This window comes from Rhea pennata, chromosome 3 (assembly GCF_028389875.1).
Source record: "Rhea pennata isolate bPtePen1 chromosome 3, bPtePen1.pri, whole genome shotgun sequence".
NCBI lineage: Eukaryota > Metazoa > Chordata > Aves > Rheiformes > Rheidae > Rhea > Rhea pennata.
In genome coordinates, this window is record NC_084665.1 from 24,534,527 (window position 1) to 24,556,752 (window position 22,226).

Consider the following 22,226-nt stretch of genomic DNA (forward strand, 5'->3'; position numbering starts at 1 on the left):
AACTAATGCTAATGGTTTCATACTGTTTGTTTCCCAAGAAAAACTCCATCTGTCCACTTTACATTGCTTAAGTTCATATCATATAGTTGACCCTTCTTCTTTGTAGCTATTCACTTACAAAATAGTAAAGTTGTGTAGAAGGCTCTTGCTGCAGCTTCAGTAAAATTTGCAACTATGCAAGAAAATACCAAAATACATACCCATGTGTATATCATCTTTTTGATATGCAAAAATCCCTTACTGTATTCTTTATTAACTGTTACATTTGTGTTCCACAGCTGCTTTCACAGAGTAGAAAAGTGTACCCATATGTCACCTCAATGGTAAAATGGTAGAGTAAACCATATATCTTTATATAAGTAGGGAGAATGAGCATATTTAGACAGGTTGAAGGTGAAAAAGATTTTTATGCTCAAGTTTCTGATTAGACTATTATAGCAGCATCACTAATTCCTTTCCTTCCATCAATTGTCATCGTTCCTCTGTTGTCATCAGTGACCACTGTTGATTTGTTGACTCTATTAAAGTATTCAGGGAAGCCACAGACCTGTCATTTTGGTCATAACCTTAATCTGTTTTCTCACCTTGGGAGAAAATGTGTTAATATAATGAACATTTCTGTAGAGTGAGCTCACTGAAAAAGTTCTTGATGTAAAAAAAATCTGCGATATATTTAGGAGAAAGAATGTTTTTTTCCTAATCTTGTAGAAGTGTTTTGTTTCTTTTTTATTTTTAAACAGGTAGTAAGCTATGTTTGGGAAGTAACTTTTACAAGAACCATACCAAATTAAGTGATGATAAAAAATTTTTTTTTAAGTGTGCAGTGTGTAGTAGTTTTCGAGGGGGGAGAATCATGATGTCTCCTGATTTCTCATAATCTCTGATACCTCATAATTTCGGAATGACTGAGAAAAGCATTTATGATAACTTCTGCTTTCATTTACATTTCTTCAAAGCCTCTGTAACTTCGTTGAGTTTAGTGGAGTTGCTCAAGATTTTATAGCAGCTAAGGAAAGGTGAGGTGCTGTTTTACTTGCTTTCCTAGTCTGGAAAATAAATGGAACTTTTTTTCTGTCTTATGGGTAGATCATACGGATATCTAATTGCAGTTTGTAAAGCATTTTTAAATTCTTGGTCTTGTATATAGCCCCTCCTTATAAATATAAAATTATTGTTGTTGCCAAGAAACTTATTGCTGTGCAAAAGGAACTTATTTAAAGGATAAACTAATCCGATTTTGTTTGAGTTTTGTTATAATTTATTTTATGCTCAGTTGTTTGGAGGAGAATATGCTTGTTTTTGCTTATATGACAAACAAGTTTTTAATTTTAGTTTCCATTCAGCTTTTGAAAGTAGCTTGCATTTGCAACTGAGTTTGCAGTTGCTATTTTTAAATGGTACATGTTTTAAGTTTGCATATACATGATATTTTCAAGAATCTTGTTCACTGTCTTGTACACATCACAGATTCCTGAACTGTTTTTTCATCTGGCTTGGAAATAGTGGTGCCTGTAGCATGTAATGGAATCCATTTCATTTCCTAGTATTTATCTGAAGATGAATTTTTGGTCCCTTATGTGCTTATCATTCCTACCCCTGCCATCTGAGACTTTCTTTGATGGTATAAATAGCCTTAAGAGCTGAAGTTACAATTCAGGAGTTTGCCATCACTAAATTGGCTGGATAGCTAAATAGGCCAAGGTTGGTATCATTTGGCATGACTGACTGTAAAAGATTTTTTTTTTTTTTTTTTTTTTTTTTTTTGCCAAAGTTTTCTCTATTTCCTCATGTGCCACCTGTAAATCTGGGAAAATTCCATCTGGTTTCTTCATCTGTCTTCCAGACATTGTGATCTAGTTGTTAGATCCACAGCTGATGAGGAGAAATTTTAAGATTAAGTTGTACTTTGTAGTTACTAGAAGCTAATAACAGAGTAAAAAGAATGCATATTTAACTAGTAGAAAAGGTTAATGTCATGAGATAATTCCCTTAAATGTATATGTAATATTTTAATAAATCTTTCCTCTGCTATTGAATATTAGGATAGGAAAAAATAATCTAAAGGGAAATATTACACTTATTAGTATTTATTACCAACAGGAATGTCTTTGAAATATATAGTAATTATAAATTCTAAAACATTTGAGGAAGAGATTACCACCACATCTGTTTATGCTTATATGTCAATTAGTACAAATGGAGTTTTGGATCTCTGATTAGTGATCTTAAGTTCTGCTATGATATATTTAATTTTTTTTTATATATTGTTGCTTAGTGGAACTTAATCTTTTCCAAGTCTCTTCTTGCTGTCTTATTTATTAGAAGTAATTTTGGGCAAGGCATGTGGAAAGTATTAATATTAAGAGCTATTTTTAATGTAAAATCTTACTGATGCAAGCATCAGCAGCATCAACTCAAGGAAAAGGCACTGATCTGACTTCATGTATTTTGGGTGAAACGATATAATTCACTTCTCAAAAGAAGAGACTAAGATAGGTGTGGTTGCCCTGATGTGTGTAGCAGGACAGGATGATTAATGTGTGTATGTGTTTCCTTTTTGCTTTCTCTTTTTTTAGAGAAAATAGTACATGTTGCATAAGTGTGGCAGTTATCACATATGTATATGGTTATGCAATATATGTAAGTGTATTACTACCTGAAAACCAAAACTTTGTATATTGGTGTATCCATATTCACCCAAATTGCCTTTGATTTGGAAAGTGCTAGTGTAGCTCAAAAAAAAAAAAGTGGGGAGGGGGCAATTAACATGTCTGTTTCTTTTACTTGAGAATTGAAGGGTTTTTTTTTCTGCTTCCATGTCAATAAAGGAAAGAATGTGTGTGGGGGGGAGGGGTTTGACAAGTATTCTGCGCATTTTTGTTGATATACTAAATATGTTTGTTATTATGCTTGTAGCTAATTTTGAAGTTCAAGGCCAATAACAGATGTGTATTTTTGAGTCCATCGATACAGTGGGTGCCTTTGGATGATGCAGGTTTGTGCATTCAAGGAACAGCTACACAAATTTATGGAAGAGAAATCCAGGGAAAGTTGCTAAATGTATAGAAACCATGTCTAGCTGAAGAAGTGTCTGAACTGCTAGTGGTTTGAGGTTCAGAGTATTCAGAAGTATCAGGTGTTTACCATGCTTTACCATGCTTCTGTATTTTCCTCCAGGCAGTTAGGCCTTTAGTCCTTGCCACTACAACCACTCTGAAGTTAACTGTAGAATTCGCTTGTGATACTCTATTTATTTATTTATTCCACATAGTCTACTGCAATACACTGGAAAGTTCTCTTAGCAATTCCTGTGTGTTATTGCTGGCTTTGTCACAACTGCGCCTGGTCCAAACTAAGTTGCAAAACTCTTGTTAAATTCCGTTCTTTTTTATTTCATGGGTAGGATCTGAATAGCATAGATCTTTAGACAAAAAAACTAAATACTTGTAATACCTTAAAAAAAAATTTATGAACAGTAACTCATCCCTTAGTGCATCCCCCTTCATTCTGAACCATTGTGATCTATTGTGAAGATAGGGAATTTTCCTAGATAGAAAGGATAAGTGTTTGGATTTGGTATTACTGGCTACAATGGGCAATTTGCTTGTAACTGAGAACCGTAAGAACTTCATTTGGGATGCCTTGAATGAACTTGCTTATCGCCTCAGTTGCCCCTGCACTTCTCATCTTTGAAACTATTCTGGATTGTGACAAGAGTGCTCTTAGAAGAGATATTAATGGTTATCTTTCACCATCTCAGTTCACCATCAAACAGATTTTTCATTGCTTGGAATTGATATTTGGCTCTGCATTGGCAGAAGCTAATGCAGTCCCAGAGTGAATTTATCTTAGTAACTAATCCTTGCTACCTCCCTTTGAGGTGATTTGCTAAGTATTTGACAGATGGGAAAGCACAGGAGAGAGAGATGGTTTCAGAGCTGAGATTAGAGCTCTGATGTTCCAGGGTTTTGGTCCTGTGCTCTGTACAACCATGAGGCCACCCTCTCCAGATTATTGTTTGTTTTCGGCTTGGGGCAAATTCCTACAGAACTTTATTAATAAGGACAATGAGGGAATAATCCTGTTCTAGTAGGATACAAGTAAAATTCATCTTTTATTTCTGTAGTATTGTGTGCAATTTAATGCTAACGGTCAGGAGACCTTAAATAGCCACATCAAACAATGGATTTGGTGCCAGCCTTATTTAGCTTAGTCTAAACGGACACCAAACTTTGAGACATTCCTCTCCTCCCACAGTGGAGAGCCTCTGGGATTTTTTTTTTTTTTTTTATACCACACATGGTTTCCCTCCTACATTTTCCTCCCATGTCAGATATTCATACCCCCTTTAATAACCAGCAGGGGGATCATTACATTGAGCTACTGCCAAATGCATAATGACTGCTGCCTTTGCCTTACACAGTCACTGCACTACTGATATCCAATTCAGCATTGTAAAGTGCTTAGGGCTACCTTGGGGATGTGCTATATTAAACCCAACTATTCTAAATCCTATTTAATATAAACAGATTGTAGGTGGGGGAAGGGAGAGGCTAGCGAGAGATTTAAAATTGTCATTAATCACCTATTTTCAACAAGTAAAAAATACCTGATCATTTAGGGTTTAATTCTGTCCCTCTTAAGCCATAAATAGTCCGGCTGATTTTAACAGGCGTACAGGAAGGCCAGCATTCTGCTTACCGCTGCAGGAGGCAGAATCAGGTCCTGCAGAAACTACCGCCAAGGCAGTAAGTTTGTGGTGAAAACAGGAAATCGGAACATGCTTCATATCTGACTAAAAATAAAGGTACACATAAACTTGTAAAAGACAACATTTTTATTTGAATGATATGACAGAGTTGCCACAGGAGTGTTACCTGCTATAAAGAAAGGTTAAGAATTATTACCTTTATTAGACCAGTGACACTGAGCTTTAGCCATACATTTCTAACTTCTGTCCCTCTACAGAGACAATTTTCTTTTCTTAAATAAACTGTCATGCTAGTGTTAATATATTGTTGGCTCCCTCATACTCTGAGAATACTGCTGATATAAAACATGTATATGTTAGATTGGTAATAGTATCTTTAGTGTAGCTGACTAGAACAAATGTGTTTCCCTCATGGCTGTGCTAATGTGATAAAGGAAAATTGGCTGTTCATCAGCTTTTGGCTGGGTAAAGACAGTAGAGATGGAACCACATTCTTTTTTATGCATTAATACCACGGAGAACTTTTCACTAGTTATATTTCATGTGCGGGCATGTTGTGCAAAGATGTTGTAAAACATGAGATAATGCTACAAATAACAAAGCAGAAAAGCCTTTATCTTTTATGATGATAACAGTCAAACACCAAATGACAGTAACAGGCTGTAAAAAATGTGATGTTGAAAAAAATGGAATGTAACCACCATATACACATATGCTTCGGCTTGCAAATAGGGTGTCAGCTGTTTAAAAGGGCTTGGAATGAAAACTAAATAAAATTTTTTTGTGTTTAGGTCATTGATGTGTGAACACAAAAGCTAACTTAAAATGAGAAGAGATGTATTCTGAGTGGTAAAACTCATGTACAGGAGCTTTTTGAACAAATCTCAGTGCTTAGTAATTATGATAATAGCCTTCAAATTTCCAACAGTGGAAGAGCAATAAATTTTCATGTCTAAATTTGGGAAATACTGACTGAATCTGGAAACAACAGCAGTGAAGCTCAACATACATATATATGTTTGAAAATGTAATTTAAGGAGAAAAATGCATCTGAACAATCTTCTGTGAAACCCAAAGAAAAAAAAAAGCTCCATCTCATTGCATATTTTCTTTCTTAAAATGCTGATAGACTCAGTGCCTGAGGCACAGATGATCATCTGAACTCAGATTTATAGATAATTATGTCTGTTTATCTTGGTCTGCAATTTGAAACACTATTGGTGGAATAATATTTTGAATGCTTATGTTGTGGTTTTCAAACAGATTTTTTTCAGGTCCTGGCTTTCCTCTTTGCAACAAAATATTCTGGCTTGTAAAACTTCCGTTTGTCCTTGCACATCCATTCTTCTTATGGAAGCAATTATTCTGGCCTTATTTTGATTTGATTAGAATGGATACCAAGACAGGCTAAAGCACTCTAGCTTTTCTTGGCGTCTGTAGACAGGATTCACCCAGCATCCATTTCAGTTTGTGATTACCTTTTCTGCAAAATGGAAATAACATTCTGTAAATTGGCAACAACAGAACAACGTTTCAAAATGTGAAGGCTTACAGGCTGTCATTTTTAAATAAGCCTTGTGCAAGCTAAATATTGTTAAAATCAAGAAATTTCAATTTTTGCAAATAAATCACTTTCTGAAGTAAGCAGGTTTTTGTTTGCTGTATTATGTACTATTTGAGAGAGTTCAAAAGTTTTGAACAAGTTGATTTTAGTTTTTCTAATTAGTTAATGGGAAGTTGACTATAAGGCATGATGACAGCAGTTTTCATTTTTCCTGTATTTTTCAAATGAAAGTATTGAATTTCATAAAATGTAAGGCTAGAAGGTGGCTACATATTATTAAACCCTTTCTTGTTTTATGCCAGCTAAACATGAAGGTTTTTAATGCAGAACAGTACTTTGTAAAAGCTCAGCATCTTGTGACTTTGTAGAGCTGAGAGAATGCCATAAAGTATTTCTATGAATGTTAGCTCAAATTTAAAATGAATTGGCAGGGAAGGGAATGCCTGCAGAAAACCGTACCCTGGAGTGCCAGCTGAGTGCATATTCCTAGCCAAAGGTTCCCTTGATATAAGGGAATTACCTGCTGGCTGTAGAGCAGACATAGCCAGTTCCTATACTGTTCCCTTCAGCTCTTGTAAAAAGGAACATGCTAGAGTTAAGGAGGTGTTCTGGAGGGGTGTTATAAGCCTGGCTAAAATGTGCTGTGTTTGGTTATCCTAAGCCTGGTAGATAGTCCCTGGAGGCCTATATGAGCTGATGTGTATGAGAATACTGACAGCTAGAACATGTGCCCATGGCCTGAAGTGGTCAAGTAACTGTAACCAGTCTTGTACCTTGTGCCTTGTGCAATAGGCCCTTCTCTTTTTCCTCTGCCTCTCCTTCCCTCTTCACTCTGACAATCATTGTATTGTAGATTGGCACATCTACACATCTGAATGATGATGTTATTACCTGTATTGCGAATGTATAGGAAAAAGGTAAGTACTTTCGGTAGGCACCAAAAAATAAAGACATGCCACATATAGGTCAAGGTAGTGTTAATGGTTAATCGGTGATAGATGCAACATATACAGAAATCAAGATGATTGCATAATGAAGTACCTGTTTGCCCATTTACATTGATACTATAGGTGCATCGCAGCAAAATTAGTTTCTTCTTAAATGGCTGGGAAGATGACAGTACACCTTTTGATTCAAGGATTCTTGTGGGAGCAATTGCAGATACTGATGCTGATGGTGTATTGCAAATTGGACAAAGCTTCACAGGTAAATCTTCTAGTATTTTAGTGGAATGAATCAGAATATTCAAAAATAAGATGTGCTTGTTGTTAAAATCAATGTGTATGTGAGTCTGCTATGTTGAGAAGTAATATATTTCTGAAAGGAAAAAAATCCTGTTGTAAAATTAGCTTTCTCAAGAGATTGACTGAGATAGGTGTTTGTTAGTTAGTCCTGCAGGTGCATAATTTATTGTATGTTTTACTGCATATAAGCAGATTTTCTGCACTCTCCAGAATATTGGTCCCTAAAGCAATACATTCCATTAATTTAATATCGCAGCTTTTCTGAGTAAATATGTGAAACAATTTCAAAATGGAACTATGCACGGCCACTAGACTATTTTCCAGAGTCAAGAATAGAACTCAAGATTTCTGGCTCCTAATTTTCTTCTGTTCTGTTAATACTCCTGTAAACCCACTGGCAAAATGAGGGTCCCATGGTCTCCAGTAGTGCCTGATACAGTGTTACCCTTTATCTACATACTGAATTTTATATGTACTACAGTATGATATGATCATTGCAGAGGTGCTACAGGATGTTTTGTTGCTCTCCACAAATTCTTGGCTCTGCGTATGTAAGAACATTGAGTATTGTTCTTCGAGAACATGTGGAATTTGAAGCCAAGTTGTAAATATAGCTATAAGTGGCTTAAATGTTATTATGCTGTTGGGCAACAAATATTCTGCATCCTATTTCCTAAAGCTTGCATTTAGAAATGTATTTTGTTTTGATTCTGAATACTGGATACCTAATAAGTGTATAAAAGAAAGAAATATTTTTAAATGCCTTTTATCTTTATTGTATAAATTGATAGGTACAGTTGTACCTACTGTATCTTTTTCCTAATTAGAGATGGCACATGGACTGGCTCATTACTTCTATCTAATGAGCCGGTCCTTGTGCCACCTCTCTAATCAGAAGAGAGATAGGTACAAAATGTTCTTATAAAGTTATTATAAATCATTCTTTTTTTATCAAAAAATTAAGTCACTGCCCTCTATAGTTTTGTCCAGGTCCAAGATGGTTTCATTCAGGAGGGGTAATTGTGTAAGAGAGATCTGTGAGTGCTGAATTAAAGGTGCTCTCATGCAGTGCAAACTGCTTTCTGCTCAATACAATTAGATTATTTATTTGTAGTATATTTTCTTAGGTTTAGAGCAATTTGTTGGAAGAATGCAAGATTTTCGATTTTACCCAGTGGCGCTTACTAACAGGTAAATGACCTTTATTTTTATGAAAATAGGAGTGTGATGAGAAGAAAGAATGCATAACAATATACTTACTCCTCAAAGTATGATGTTTTACTTATGTTTTCTTTAAAAGATGATTGCTTGTGATGATGTAGTTTACTGGACATGGTTTCAAACATGACTTTAAACAAGCTCGTGTTAAAATAAATTCAATAATTTAATATGTTATTCTTTTGAATTTTTGCTTAAATATATGTATTGAAACTAGAATAATAAATGTGTGCTTTCCTGGTTAGAGTATTGTCTCTGTTATAACCTGACTTAGTATGTATTCTAGCAGACAGTAGATCCAGTGGCTAGGTTTCAACGCTTGAAAGCTAGCTCGGTGACATTTACTCGTGATTTCTTGTTCTGACGTTATACTGTGTGCTGATAAGTTGGGTGAGATTCCCAAGCTTCTGCAGAGCTCCCTGTGGGCTGTGGGCACTTCCTTTAAAGTATTTCAGGCAGAGCCCCCGTGTTATATGGTCTTACTCCATCTTAAATGTGAGCTCTGCTAGTGTTTCAAGCTGGACAGAATCCTGGTGTGCTTGCCTTACAGCGAGTTGTTGTGATAACAAATTATTTCTCCCTACAGCAAGATTTACTGTTAAATAGACCTTTCTGTTATAGGTTTCAGTAAGAAACTGCACTTCCTCTGTCAAACACAGTCTTTACTTTCAGCTTCTCAGAAGTTTTCACAGGACAGTGCCTTGCTCCAAGAGCAGAAGAGGGCAGGAGAGAGGCCAGCTGCTGAATCCTGCTGAGCTGGGCAGCTCATTGGGTAGGGCAGCTGCTAGAGCGGATCCTCACCTCTTGGTGATGTATAACCCAAAGTTTATTTGCTTGACAGGATAGGTGTACGCCTGTGTTCTGCGAACACACCCATACACACACAACATACAAATCAGAGCTTTGGCACTACAGGTCCAGTTAGTCACTCCAAAAACACTGATCCAGGGGAACAGAACGCATGCTCCAGTGGGTGAGCATGCTTTGTGGCTGACAGCTCAGCGCCAGTGCTTAGCAGTTCATTTCCTTAGGCTTCAGCTTCTCCATGGTGTCAGGCATCCGTGTTTGGTATTCTTGACACCCTTTCCTGTCCCCCCTCCTCTGCCAGCCAAGGGGCTATTGTCTTAACAGTTTATTGCTTTCTGTATTAGATTGTTGGCGTAAGCTGCCAATGACTTCTCTAGCTTGGTCCATGTAGCCCTGGGATAGTTTCTTGGACTTCATTCATCCCCAAGGCTGCATAGTGGTTGCCACTGCAGTTTCTGTCACCCTCCAGCCACCCTTTCTAGTGTGTTACAAAGAAATGTTACCTTCGTTAGTCATCCAGCTCATGCTGGATTAGTCCAGTCAGTTCAAGCTAGCCAGAAGCAGTCAGGTCCTATTTGTCTATGTGATGCTTCAGGGTAGGCTACACTCAGCAACACTTGTGACTGTAGACCTTAGGGCTACTTAATGATAGTCTTTCAATAAGATGAAGAGTAGTTTCCTAGGAGCTCAACTATCTGCAGGACATTATGATGAACTGATCTCCTGTGAATTTGAAGTATTAATATGAATCACAATTCTTAGCTAGATGAAGATCATGTTGGCTGTATATTCCTTCAGAGGAATCCTTGTTAAATCTTTTGGACTGTGGTTTAAGTTAGTGAAATGATTATAGTTTAAAAAGTAAAAGCTAAGATATTTTACAAAGTGTTGTAAGCTAATGATGGTTTCATAGATGTAGTTGTTTTGTATCCACAAATAACTTTATCCAAAATGTGTCTGAGATAAACTGAATGAAAGTCTTATTCTGCGTATCAGCTAATTTTAGTCTACAGCAATTCTGTAAACTTGGTTTCTGTAGAATCTGTAGTGGCAGTCAGTAAGTATTTGCCAAACAAAATACAAAATATATATTATTACTGATAAAAAATCAGCACTTTCTAGGGTAACAAAATCCTTCTTTTACACCAGAGATGACAGATAAAGTTTTAGGTGACGTGCTCAAGTCTCTGTTGATCTACTTAATTGTTTCAGTTGATGAAGTCAGTGGGAACTAAAGCAATCTAATTGCTTTAAAATAAACTGTAAGAATTTAATAGGGTGACCAAAGACTGAGGTAGCGCCAATTTAGTGGACATTTCTATTGAAGTTAGCAAAAAGCAAAAATATTTGTACAGACAGTTTTTAAAGTGACATTTTTCAAGCTAGTCTTGCTGGAGGTTTGAGGACAACATAACATTCAACTCATCTATTGGTTTTGTGGTTACAGGCAATATATCAGTCATGTGATATGCTGAAAAAAATTACGCAGATCAGTGATTGGTTTCAGACACAATGCCGTAATAAAATATTGATAGAGTTTTTCCTCTTTGCATCTGGCACTGGATTCCTCCTGACTACTTTTAGGTATCCAAGCAAGGAGCATGTATGCCCTTACCTCCATATATGTCTGTGGAACAATGAAAACAACTCCGGAATACTTCTTCATCGATGGCTGCTAAAGGTGCCTGCTGATTTCCATTGATGAAGTAGGAACCCTGGGTGACTAGATTCCTATCTGATTGGCTCACTTATGCGCGATGAAACAAGGCTATGGGGTTTCTAGAGTAGTCTAAGCTGAGTTTTGTTTAATCCATCAACCTGGAGGCACAAAGTACCACTTGTCATTTTTTATCATGTATGTAATTGCTTTTTTATATACCATGACAGAGACATTTTGGAAGTATTCTCTGGAAAATTTCCTTACCTGCACACCCAGTCTGAGTGCCGCTGTCCTGGAAGTCATCCCCGGGTACACCCGTTGATACAGAGGTACTGCATCCCTAATGGTGCAGATGATACCACTAATGACCGATTGCTGAGGCTGGATGCAGAAGCCCATCCTCTGTATTACATCAATGATGATGACATTGGTACCGCCTGGATTTCAGTTGTATTTACTAATACTACAGGTCTGGATCATGGTGTTTCTATCACAATAGATTTACAAAATGGACAGTATCAGGTAATGAAAAGATTACATTTGTTATTTATTAAATCAAAACTAGGAAGAGATTTAATATACATTTTATTTAAAACTCGAGGAAATTCAAATCTTATGCTTTGAGATGTTATCCTTCAGGGCTGGGAAGATGCATTATCAGTATGAAACAATGTGAAAAGTAATCAGATGCATTATGATTTTCATTATGGAACTTTTCTTTTCATGTGGCTTAGCTGATATTACAAACAGTATTCTGGACTACATAAACTAGAGTGAAGATCATGTATGAGGACATCAATATCTAGAAAAGAGTTGCTGACCTTTAACTCAACTTTTCTAAATTTCAGCTTCAATTTTAATTCCTATTAAAACTTGGGGTGCTTGTATCATATCTTCTGATGGAAAGCTGATGTCAAATGGGACATCCGGTGGGATTTAACAAGTCTGCTGCATATTGGCATATCCTAAGGGATTTCTGTTGTGTTGATGTTCTGGAGAAGGTAGTTTAACTTCCTGAGACATATGGGAGGCAAATGTGATAAACAGGCAAGAGGGTTCTGAACAGAGGCCAGATTTCAACCTAACACTTTTATATTGGGCTGGAGTATCAGGTGGCCTTGGAAGGAAGAACACATAAGTAGTGGGGATGCATCCGCAACAGGGGTGCTATCAAATGCTTTGCATTTAGACAGAAGGGAATCAAGTTCATGATTCAAATACTAATGATGCTTATTCTGCCTAGACTTTTTTTTAGTTTTTTAATTTTTCTTCTTTTATTAATGGGGAGAAGGGAAATAATATGATGACAGGTTTTGGCTACATAAGAAAGAATGAATCTGTTGGTTAAAACCCAAATCAAATATCCGTGAAGTTCTAAGACTTGTTTTATTTGATGCATATGAATTTCCTCAAGCAGTATTTTGGGAGAAGTCTTCTTCATTGCAACACCAGGTATTTGACTGGATTCCAAATGAAAAATAGGGATATTAAATTAAAAAAAAAAGAAAGAAACTGTTATCAGACAAATAACTTGTCAAATATTTGGCAACACAAAGCAAAGCCCCTCATTTTTTCCAAAATAATAATGTTATTGTAACAAATCATGGACTTAGCTATCTAGTGTATTTTCAAATGGTTTTCAAGAAAAAGTGAAGAATTCTGATGAAATAGTTCAGCTGCTGTGTAATACTATCAGAGAGATCAAAGAGCTTGTTTAGCAAGAAGTTATTTGTCTTTCATTTACAATGCATAGAATAAAATTCTTTTGTCTGTGAGTGGTAAAAGATTATATTGTCACATTGAATCAAAACAAAATATTTATATTATCATTGTTTTATACTGCAGTGATGCTTAATATTTGTTCCAAAATTTATTATTTTCTTGTAGGTATTCTATATTGTACTTCAGTTTTTTAGCCCACACCCTGAAACGGTAAGAATTGAAAGAAAAAAAAGAAATGATCTAAACTGGGAAGTCTGGCAATATTTTGCTAAAAACTGCAGTATTTTTGGAATGGATAATAATGGATCTCTGGAAAAAACAGACTCTGTCAACTGTCTCCAACTTCCTAGGTATTGGTTTGTATCTGCATAATACAAATGCTTTGAACAGATAATGTCCTGACACAATTCATTTTCATGTCCTACTGAGATAGACTCTTTTAATTTAGTATACTCAATTTATTCTGGGCTGCTGAGTTTGTAGAAGATCCAAAATCTGACCTTTCTATTGAGGAATTCCAAAAGATCATCTGTCATTTTTATCAGATTTCAAACTTTGAGGAACCTGACACAATTGATTTCTGTTATTTTTCAGCTAGACTGTTGAAATTTTGTATGTTCATGTGTTGTGGGACTATTTATTGGTAGTCGAGTTAGAGTTAACTATCCAGTGAATATGAAAGTATTCCTTCTGATCTCCAAGAGTGCAACTTGTTCTGGAGTTTAGATGTCTTTTGTAGTAATGCGTATGATACAGGGAAAACTTAAAGCCAGTCATTCAGCCTTATTACTGATCAGGAAAAATATGTAAGAGATGGGTTGAAAATTATATCTTAAAGCTCTTTAATCTTGCTAAGTGAGAACCAAAATAAAATTTGGGAAGGATGAGAGGAGGAGAGAGCATTACCTTTCAGAAATACATTGCAAGCCTTGTTACTAGGCAGTTAGCATGTTTAAATTATATATGCACACACATACATGCGTGCACATGCATGCACACATATATACATGTGCACACGTGCACACGCATTTATATTTAGCAATAATTATTTTAAAGCACCACCTCTTGCCCCTCATTTCAGATGCCAGTCAGCATTAGGCTTGTTTAGTGCTTGGCTGTGAGTCCATCAGAAAATATAGTACCTGGTGCTGTGGGCTTTCTTTTTTTTTTTTGGCTGTTTCACTTCTGCTACCTCACTAAGACTTAAGACTTCTCATGTGTCAGCATCTTTGTTCTTTGAGAATTGAGTACTCTAAGGAGAATAGCGTAAGGTCATCTCTGTTGCACACCAGTTTTCAACAAAGAACTTCAAACTTCATTGCTGATGCTTGGAGCAGAGGGTAGAGGAGAAGGGAAATCTTCTAAGTAAGCCAAACATTTTTGTATAAATGACCCAAATCAGGTTTGAACTTATTAGACTCCAGTCTGGAGATAACGTTTCTAAGAAGATCTCAGAAGTGAAGTGTGAACTGTTTCCATAAATGTTTTATGAGTAGTACTGCTTTTCCCCTTCAATTATATGACATAAATGATGAAAGGAAGTGATATGAATGAATGATTTTTGGGTGCAGCTGGGGTGCAGAAAGCTTTGCTTATAAGATACAAAACATACCCTGTAATGGTCACTATTCTGTATAGTCAGAGGAGTTACTGTAGGGGGTAATGTTGCAAAACTGTGGCAACAGTATAGCATGCTGTAGTGTTGAGAGCTTTATAGGAGGGGAAGGTGGGTTTATTTTAAAACAAAACTAGTTTCACTCACTCCCATAACCACATACTTGTAAGTACTAAGGCATGTGTTCAAGTTGTCTGTCCAGGATTTAGACACTAGGATAAGATAGAAGGGTCTGATGTAGCAGTGCAGGTCAGGGTTTTTGTATTTTTTGGTTCTTTTTTAAAATCTAGTAAAGGATCTAATTTTTAAAAAATTCTCAGAAATATTTTGAAATGAGGAAGATACATTTTTGAACATTGTATGTCAAGTGCCAAGGGCTTCCTGTGGATGGGTATTTTTAAAGAGTCTGTCTAGATGTGGAAAGAAGCAGGCATTCTTGCCTCCTGCAGGGGCACGTTCTGCTCATTGCTTAACCTTGCCTAGAAAATATACCAATGTGAGATATCATTCATACGAGATGGACAAACAAGCAATTTGTATGGTACTTGTTTACTTGGGCTTTGCTTGACTTCTGGACTGTCCTTCCTTGTCTAGGGTTTAAGAATAGATACACTTGTACTCAATACCATTGTCATTACACTGGAATGTAATGGTGGCTCTGGAATTCAAAATAAAACTGTTTGTATGTTTTATGTATATGTTTAGCAGGGAAATAATTAACAATATGGTCATGCTAATTATCATACTAGTCATTTGAATGAATTCATTGTCATTAGATGTAGATGTTTTGCAAATTACGGCAGATGTCACTGAATTGCTTACGCTTCATAATTTGAACTTGCCTTTTAGAGATTTTACTTTTCATGGAATCATAGAATGGTAGGGTTGGAAGGGACCTCTGGAGATCATCTAGTCCAACCCATCTAGTCCAGTCCCTCGCGGGATTGAACCCGCGACCTTGGCATTAGCAGCACCATGCTGTAACTCAGGATTTGCAGAAGATCATTGCAGTTTTGGGAAAACAGATGTATAGAGTATGTTTGTTTCTCTCCCTGTTTGAATTCGACTGATTGGGAAGCCACTGATTGAAAAAAAAAAAAAAAAAAAACACTTTAGAAACCAAATAATACAGCTGAATGGAGACCCTCTCTGAGAAGAATATGTAAAATATTTGACATTTTGGTTTTCATTTATCTTCCTCTTCTTTATTTAAACAGCTTTACTCCATACTCTCGTGGAAATCTAACCTTCAGTGTTCTTACCCCGGAACCAAATCACCGGCCTGGTTACAATGATTTTTATAATACTCCATCTCTCCAAGAATTTGTAAAAGCTACACAAGTGAGGATTCATCTCCGTGGCCAGTATCATACAAATGAGCCTTGGGTAAATTTCAGACATAGATATTATGGAGTTAATGAAATCACAGTCAGTGGAAGGTAGGTGTTGTTGGAATTCTTCCCCCACCCCACCCATCACTACCTCCAACTGCTAAAACTATGCAATGTATATAATTACCGGCCTAAAATTTAATGGAGTTACTCTGTTTTTCCATTTGTGAATGAGAAAGAAATTTTGTCTGAAGCAGTGCATCAAGTTTGAAATGATTGGTGTACTTTTTTTTTTTTTATCATTTGCTCACATGTTATTTTAAAATTAATTATACTTATTACACAAATCAGTCAAAAGCAGTCCTTTCCTTGGAATTACCAGTGCCTCTGAGCAAAGGCTTATGACTGAAACCAAGCTTATGCTTTACTTCAGTAGCTCTTCCAAGTTTCATTATAGATGCCCAGACATGGCAATTTTAACAGTCTTAATGCAGAGCTCATTCTTTGTTTTAGGCTGCAGTTTTCCATTTAAAACTGGGCAGCTGTCAGTAAAAGTGTTACATTATCTGTGACTGACAACTTTATTGTATATGATAAGTGCCCTGTCTCGTGAAAGGACTAATTATGCCCTGTAAATAATATGCAGATTTAGCAATGAAATAGTCTCCAAGAAGCATATGGTGCAGATTTTTGTTAATAAGTATTATTTCTGAAATTATTTTGGTAGTTAAGATCTCATTTTGAGAGGAAGCACCCCAGCAGAGGTCATGTTTACCTTAAACTTATTTCTACACTACTAGTATGTTTTGATTAATGATTTGCATGTGCTAGGATGACGTTTTTACTAAAACAACTACAGTCTTGATGGCTATATAACAGAAAAATCATTTCAATTGCAGTTTGCAAAACTGTGCCATACCTCCAGAAGAAAAGACCTTCAGGTGTAGTGAGATGGTTATTTTCTAGGCTAATGCTCTACAAAGATTTTATATTAGTGAGAACTGCACATTTTAGCTGAGGTCTAAATGGATTAAACTGTATGATTACAGTTTCTGTACATTGCTCAAAATACAGTACAGATATAGATTTCTTGAAAAAATGTAGCCCCACTGTAACGTTAAATATTGATGAATAATAACCATTTATTTAATAAAGTTTTACATGTGTGGTGTGTACTGAAATCTAGTTCTTGTTCACTATTTCATAAAGTAACAGTAGCTCTGATACTTGCTCTTTTTTACTACCTTGAAAAGCAGTTTTTGGCGGTTGCAAGTGTGTTGAATGGAGAAGTCTTTTGTAGGTTACTGCACTTAAGAACATTCTCTTCTGTGTCTTTATTCTTAATAAAGGACCAGGCTACACTTGCAATAAAACACAAATTGTCTTCATGATAATATTGTGTATTGCTGCAGAGATATGTTTCCATTTTTTTTTTCATTACCTATTTTTATTTCAGGTGTAATTGTCATGGCCATGCTGATAATTGTGACACAGCTTTGGAACTATACAGGTGCTTGTGCTTCGAGGAAAGCTATACAGAAGGAAATAACGTAAGTCTTTATCTACTTCTCCTACTAAAAGAAGGCTCAAAACTGGGATTTTATACCTGGACAAGCATGTGGGTATGCATACTAGTGTTGTCCTTGCTCTTGTAAGGATATTTTCCATGTGTAGACTTTGTATTAAATAAAAACATCTCTCCCTATGCCCCAAAAAAACATTCCATCACAGAACTCTAGGAGTACTGAGATCAGAGATTTGGTTTCTTGTTATGAGAATATGTCAGTTTGCAAAAAATCAGATGCAAATCTGAACTTAGACTGTCAGCTTCTTGTAAAGATTATGGCTATACCTACTGTAGGAAATAGCAAAAGGATCTGTAGTAGGATCTGTTCTTAATAACAACGCTTTTCAGGTAAGAGGGACTTTATAAGATGCAGTGTGTCAGTAAAACTTACCCAGTTGCAAAATTATAATTTTCCTCCTAACTTAAGAATTCTTGGCCTGGGGCAAACCAAAATGCATTTTTTCACTAAAAGTCACAGTTTTCTAGAGAAATATAGACCATTTGGAATAATAGTGCTAGTTTGTACTTACTTCTTGCAGCAGAATGACTGACCTCTCAGAAGGAATCTTAGCTAATATAAATATTGATAATGTAAATTATACAATCTTTGGTTTTCTTGGAAGATTTTCACATGCAGCTTAGCAAAAACAGAACCATGCTACGTGAATTGAGAAAGCTTTCCCACGGAAAATCTTCTGTCTCTAGATTAGATGCTCAAGAGATGAGTTGCTCTTGGATTGTGGAAAGACATAAAAATGAACTGTAGGTGTGTGTGGAGAGAGGGGATAGTGCATATGAAAGGGGAGAGGAATTGAAGTACCAGGAACTTGATTGCTCAGGTGTGGTTGTTACAAGTACTGGTGAGAGGAGCAGGCCTTGTTTGATTGAAAAATTAAGAGAATTGCCCTTCCTCCTACTACTTAGGAGGTGCATTAGTAATTTGTTTAATGTCCTAGGAAATATATACCTATAGCATGTTTTCCTTTACATTTTGCAAGTGCAAAGTTGGGGCAGGACTTTGCATATTTTTATTGTCTATGTCACATGCTACGGCAAAAAACTACATTAAGTTGCTTGTGGCAGTCTAGAAACTTCTCCTTTGGCAAAGTGTTTTCACTTGAATTTTCTTCCCAAATACGTGCATGTTTTGGAAACTATATCATATTTTGAATTATACCATATTTATAAATTTGTAAACTTCAACTGAAGTTAATTGAAATACAGTATAGTTTTTATCACTATGTATTTCTGTAATTGCTAGCCTTAGGGCACCTCATATGGCTTGCAGTAATTATATTGCACTTTTGTGAATTGGGGAATGTAGTTTTTCTCTGCTATGTGATAAAACCACTTGCCATTGAGAAGTTCTAGCTTTCAGATTGAGCTATGAACCACTCACTATCATAGTCTGCATTGCAGTGTGACGAAACTGTAAGATTTGAAAAATTAGTGGGTTTGATGTGTTTGGCTTGCTGCTTGTCCAAGTTAAAGCAGAACAAATATATTGCTACACAGTAGTAATTCCAGGGCAGTGTCAACTTTAAAATCCCGTAGTCAAGTCTTGAACTTGCCACGTTGACTGCTGACATATGAGAATATTTTAACTGAAGACATTTCACCAAATTTATTATTGATAATTATTCATCTCAAAAATAAAGAAATATGAAGTTGAGGTTAAGGAGGAATGAGTTACATCAAAGGAAACAATCCCATAGTCTCACTGAAGGTTAGATTTCTGTCATGAATAAATGTTGTGTTCCTTGCTACCTTTGTGTGTGGTGGAAATGCACTTTCTAAAAGTTAACAAAGGGTTACATAATAGCAACAGGAATGGCAAAGCTGAAACAAAACTGGCATCAAAAAGCAACCAATGTGTGCCTAAATGTAAAAGTTAAGGGGCAAAAAACGTTACCCTGAATGTATTTGATATTGTGCTTAGAATCATGTGAAAGATGTTTGTAAAATTAAGTAGAGGGTCTTAGTTTTCTATTTTTTTTTAAAGAAAGAAATATAATCTACTGTCTAAATGTTATTTGAACAGAAAACTGAAGTTTTTAGGTGCATCAACTTAGAAAAAAAATTCAATTTGACAATGTCCCTTTAATTAGAACACACACTGTGAAATGTTACTTTGTCGGGATTAATTATAAATATTTAATAAGATCTGGAAGTTCACCAAGCACTCTTGCAAGACTTGTGGTACTGTGTGAAAACAAACCAAATACATTTTAATGATATATCTACCTTATCGGATATTTTCTGTCGATGTTAATGGGTTGTTCCATTAAGTAAGTTTCACATTTTTGATTTGGTGTATGTGCACTGTAAGTCTTAATGATTGAATTAACCGCATTCATTTGGAGAAGAATAAGGACATTATTTAATTCTATTTTTCTCATTCCTTAATGATGATGTCCATATCTGCTAAAGGTAAAATAAAATAGAAGTAGTATTTGCAAATATATCACCAACTACTTTGAATTCTACCAGAGATTTAGATGAAATCCAAACAGTTTAAAGGTTTTGAGATATGTGTGTGTCTGTGTGTGTGTGTGTATTATATATTTGGTAAGGTAAACACTTAAAGGCAAAAACAAAATCCATCCTGATTTTTCTGTCATTGGTATTTGGTATTTATATAATTCTGTTTTATAGAATTATCCTTGTGGTTCTAAGGGTCCCAATCCAATGAATTAGACATGAAGGAACTTTCCAAATATATACACATTATTGGTGAGTTGGAGTTGCACTGTGACCAAAGAGCATTTAACTTGGGCCTGTGCTAATAGTGAGTGAGTCACCACAGCTGGAGTATAGGAAAATTATTTTTGTTGACCATCTTAGAACAGAAATCTGAGGCTCCCTGACAAGCTCTTAGCATATGGCAAAGTATGTCCACGTTTACATTTGCTACACTTGCTTAGCTAAAATTAGAGCTAAAATTTTGAATTTATCTGATGTATACATCTGGGTAGCTGTTGCTCAGCAAAGCAATACCAAACTTAAAATTGCATAATAAACTGAAAATTGCATAATTCATTACAAATGGAAATCTTAATCATTTTCATCATGTTATGAAATTTGACATCCCAAAGGGAATTTCTTTGTCTGTCTTTATATATATTTTGCAATGTTTTGATGAAGAAATAAGTGGGTAGGACTGGGATGATAGAAGAAGGGAACTCTTGAGAATGATTTGCAGATGTTGAGAGACCAGGTTGAAAAAGAATAAGAAATAAATTCTCAAAGAATGTGTGTCTCATCTGATGAAAAAAAGTTCAGCTTCTTCATTTAGAATTTATTCTGTAAATGCTGTGTTTATTAGTTTGGGAAATAGGTCAGTTTTATACAAATGGAAACTGAGGCATGAAGAGTAGAATTCTGATCTTGGAAACGTTTGTATACAAAGACTAATTTATAAACAAGAGTAATACATTGAAAAATCTTTTCACAATGTCACATGAAAAATTGGAAATTGCCCGTGAAAAAGCAAGACCATCTGTCACATCAGCCTTAGCTTACAATAGAGAATGTTCTTTAAATTAGTTATAGAGAACTTTAGACAGAAATATAAAGGCAAAATAAATATATATAGAAATATATATATATTATAGGGAGAGAAATAGTAGAGAAAATAGAAATTAAAAGACATCAAAGCAACTCTGATATGTGTGCAAGAAGGTATAAAAGGAAGTATGAGAGTGATTGCATACAGTAATGGCTTGAAGTCTTCAGAGTTTTCAATATAAATAAGTAATGCTCTTAAACATCTGCTGTCTGAAACTGAATGTGGCATTGTTGATATACCAAGAACTGGATTATTAAGCCTTTTTGTGTTATAGAAGAATCTAGTTAAATCTTAGTTAAGAGACAATCTATATCATCATGTAAAATTAAGGATGCATACTACCTGAAGAACTGTAAACATTAGCTATAGTAAGTTGTCATTCACTTAATGACAAAGGTTTCTAGCTTACAGTCATAGGCTTTTTGGTAAAGTCTGTGTCATAATTTGTGTATCCAGGGACAAACCTTGGAGAAAACTGATTTTATCAGAATAAATAGGAAAAAAATCAAGCTGACAAATAGTTGACTGAAATGGCAAGTGTAAAAGGCATCTAGCCCAGTGTATCCCTGAAAATTTTTCACATGTCTGTGGAAGTTAGTGGTTTGTCCATGTATCCATGCTTGGACTACTAGTGTAATTTCACAATTTGAAAGTCAGGCTTCTAAAACAACTTGTGTGCAAGCGTTATTGAAATACTGAAAGAGCTTGTTGCTGTCTCAGGTGCCTCATGTGATCTATCCACAGATGTTGATATGCCGAAGGAATTGTGTTATGCCTTTCGATCTGATGGTTGTAATTTTTACTTAATAATAGGTGTGAGGCTGTAGTCAGGTGGCAGCTAGCATTATGGTTGTCAGTGTTACATAACAGCAGTTAGGAAGTCTGTTCCAGTCCAGGGTATTTATTTCTTCTAACATACAGAGAAATTGAAAGAAAACTGGACTAGTGTTTCACTGTTATTGAGAGTAGCTGTTATAATTCATAGTGCCGCATGTATTGAATTTATCTGTGTTTTGTTTTTTTCCAAATTGAATATGAGGGCTGAAGTGATTGGCCAATCTCACTGTTTTTTTTTTTCTATACCCTATTAAAAGTATTATTAAAAAAATCTCATGTGACAGCTTCCTTAGAACAGAAATTTAACCCTAGTATACCTAATAAACTGCAACTACAATGCTCTCCAGCATTATAGAAGAATGGACTTCAAAACCTTATTTCA

The 22,226-nt window shown here is 35.6% G+C and overlaps 1 protein-coding gene across 1 annotated transcript in view; it reads left to right on the top strand.

Moving 5' to 3' along the window:
- The window catches only part of USH2A (usherin), a 397,775-nt gene that overhangs the window by 26,805 nt on the left and 348,744 nt on the right, over positions 1-22,226 (top strand). The window contains exons 3-8 of the mRNA XM_062573566.1: positions 7,346-7,481; positions 8,647-8,710; positions 11,432-11,726; positions 13,092-13,276; positions 15,759-15,980; positions 17,329-17,422. Coding sequence (XP_062429550.1) covers positions 7,346-7,481; positions 8,647-8,710; positions 11,432-11,726; positions 13,092-13,276; positions 15,759-15,980; positions 17,329-17,422 — 996 coding nt within the window. The remainder of the gene's footprint in view (positions 1-7,345; positions 7,482-8,646; positions 8,711-11,431; positions 11,727-13,091; positions 13,277-15,758; positions 15,981-17,328; positions 17,423-22,226) is intronic.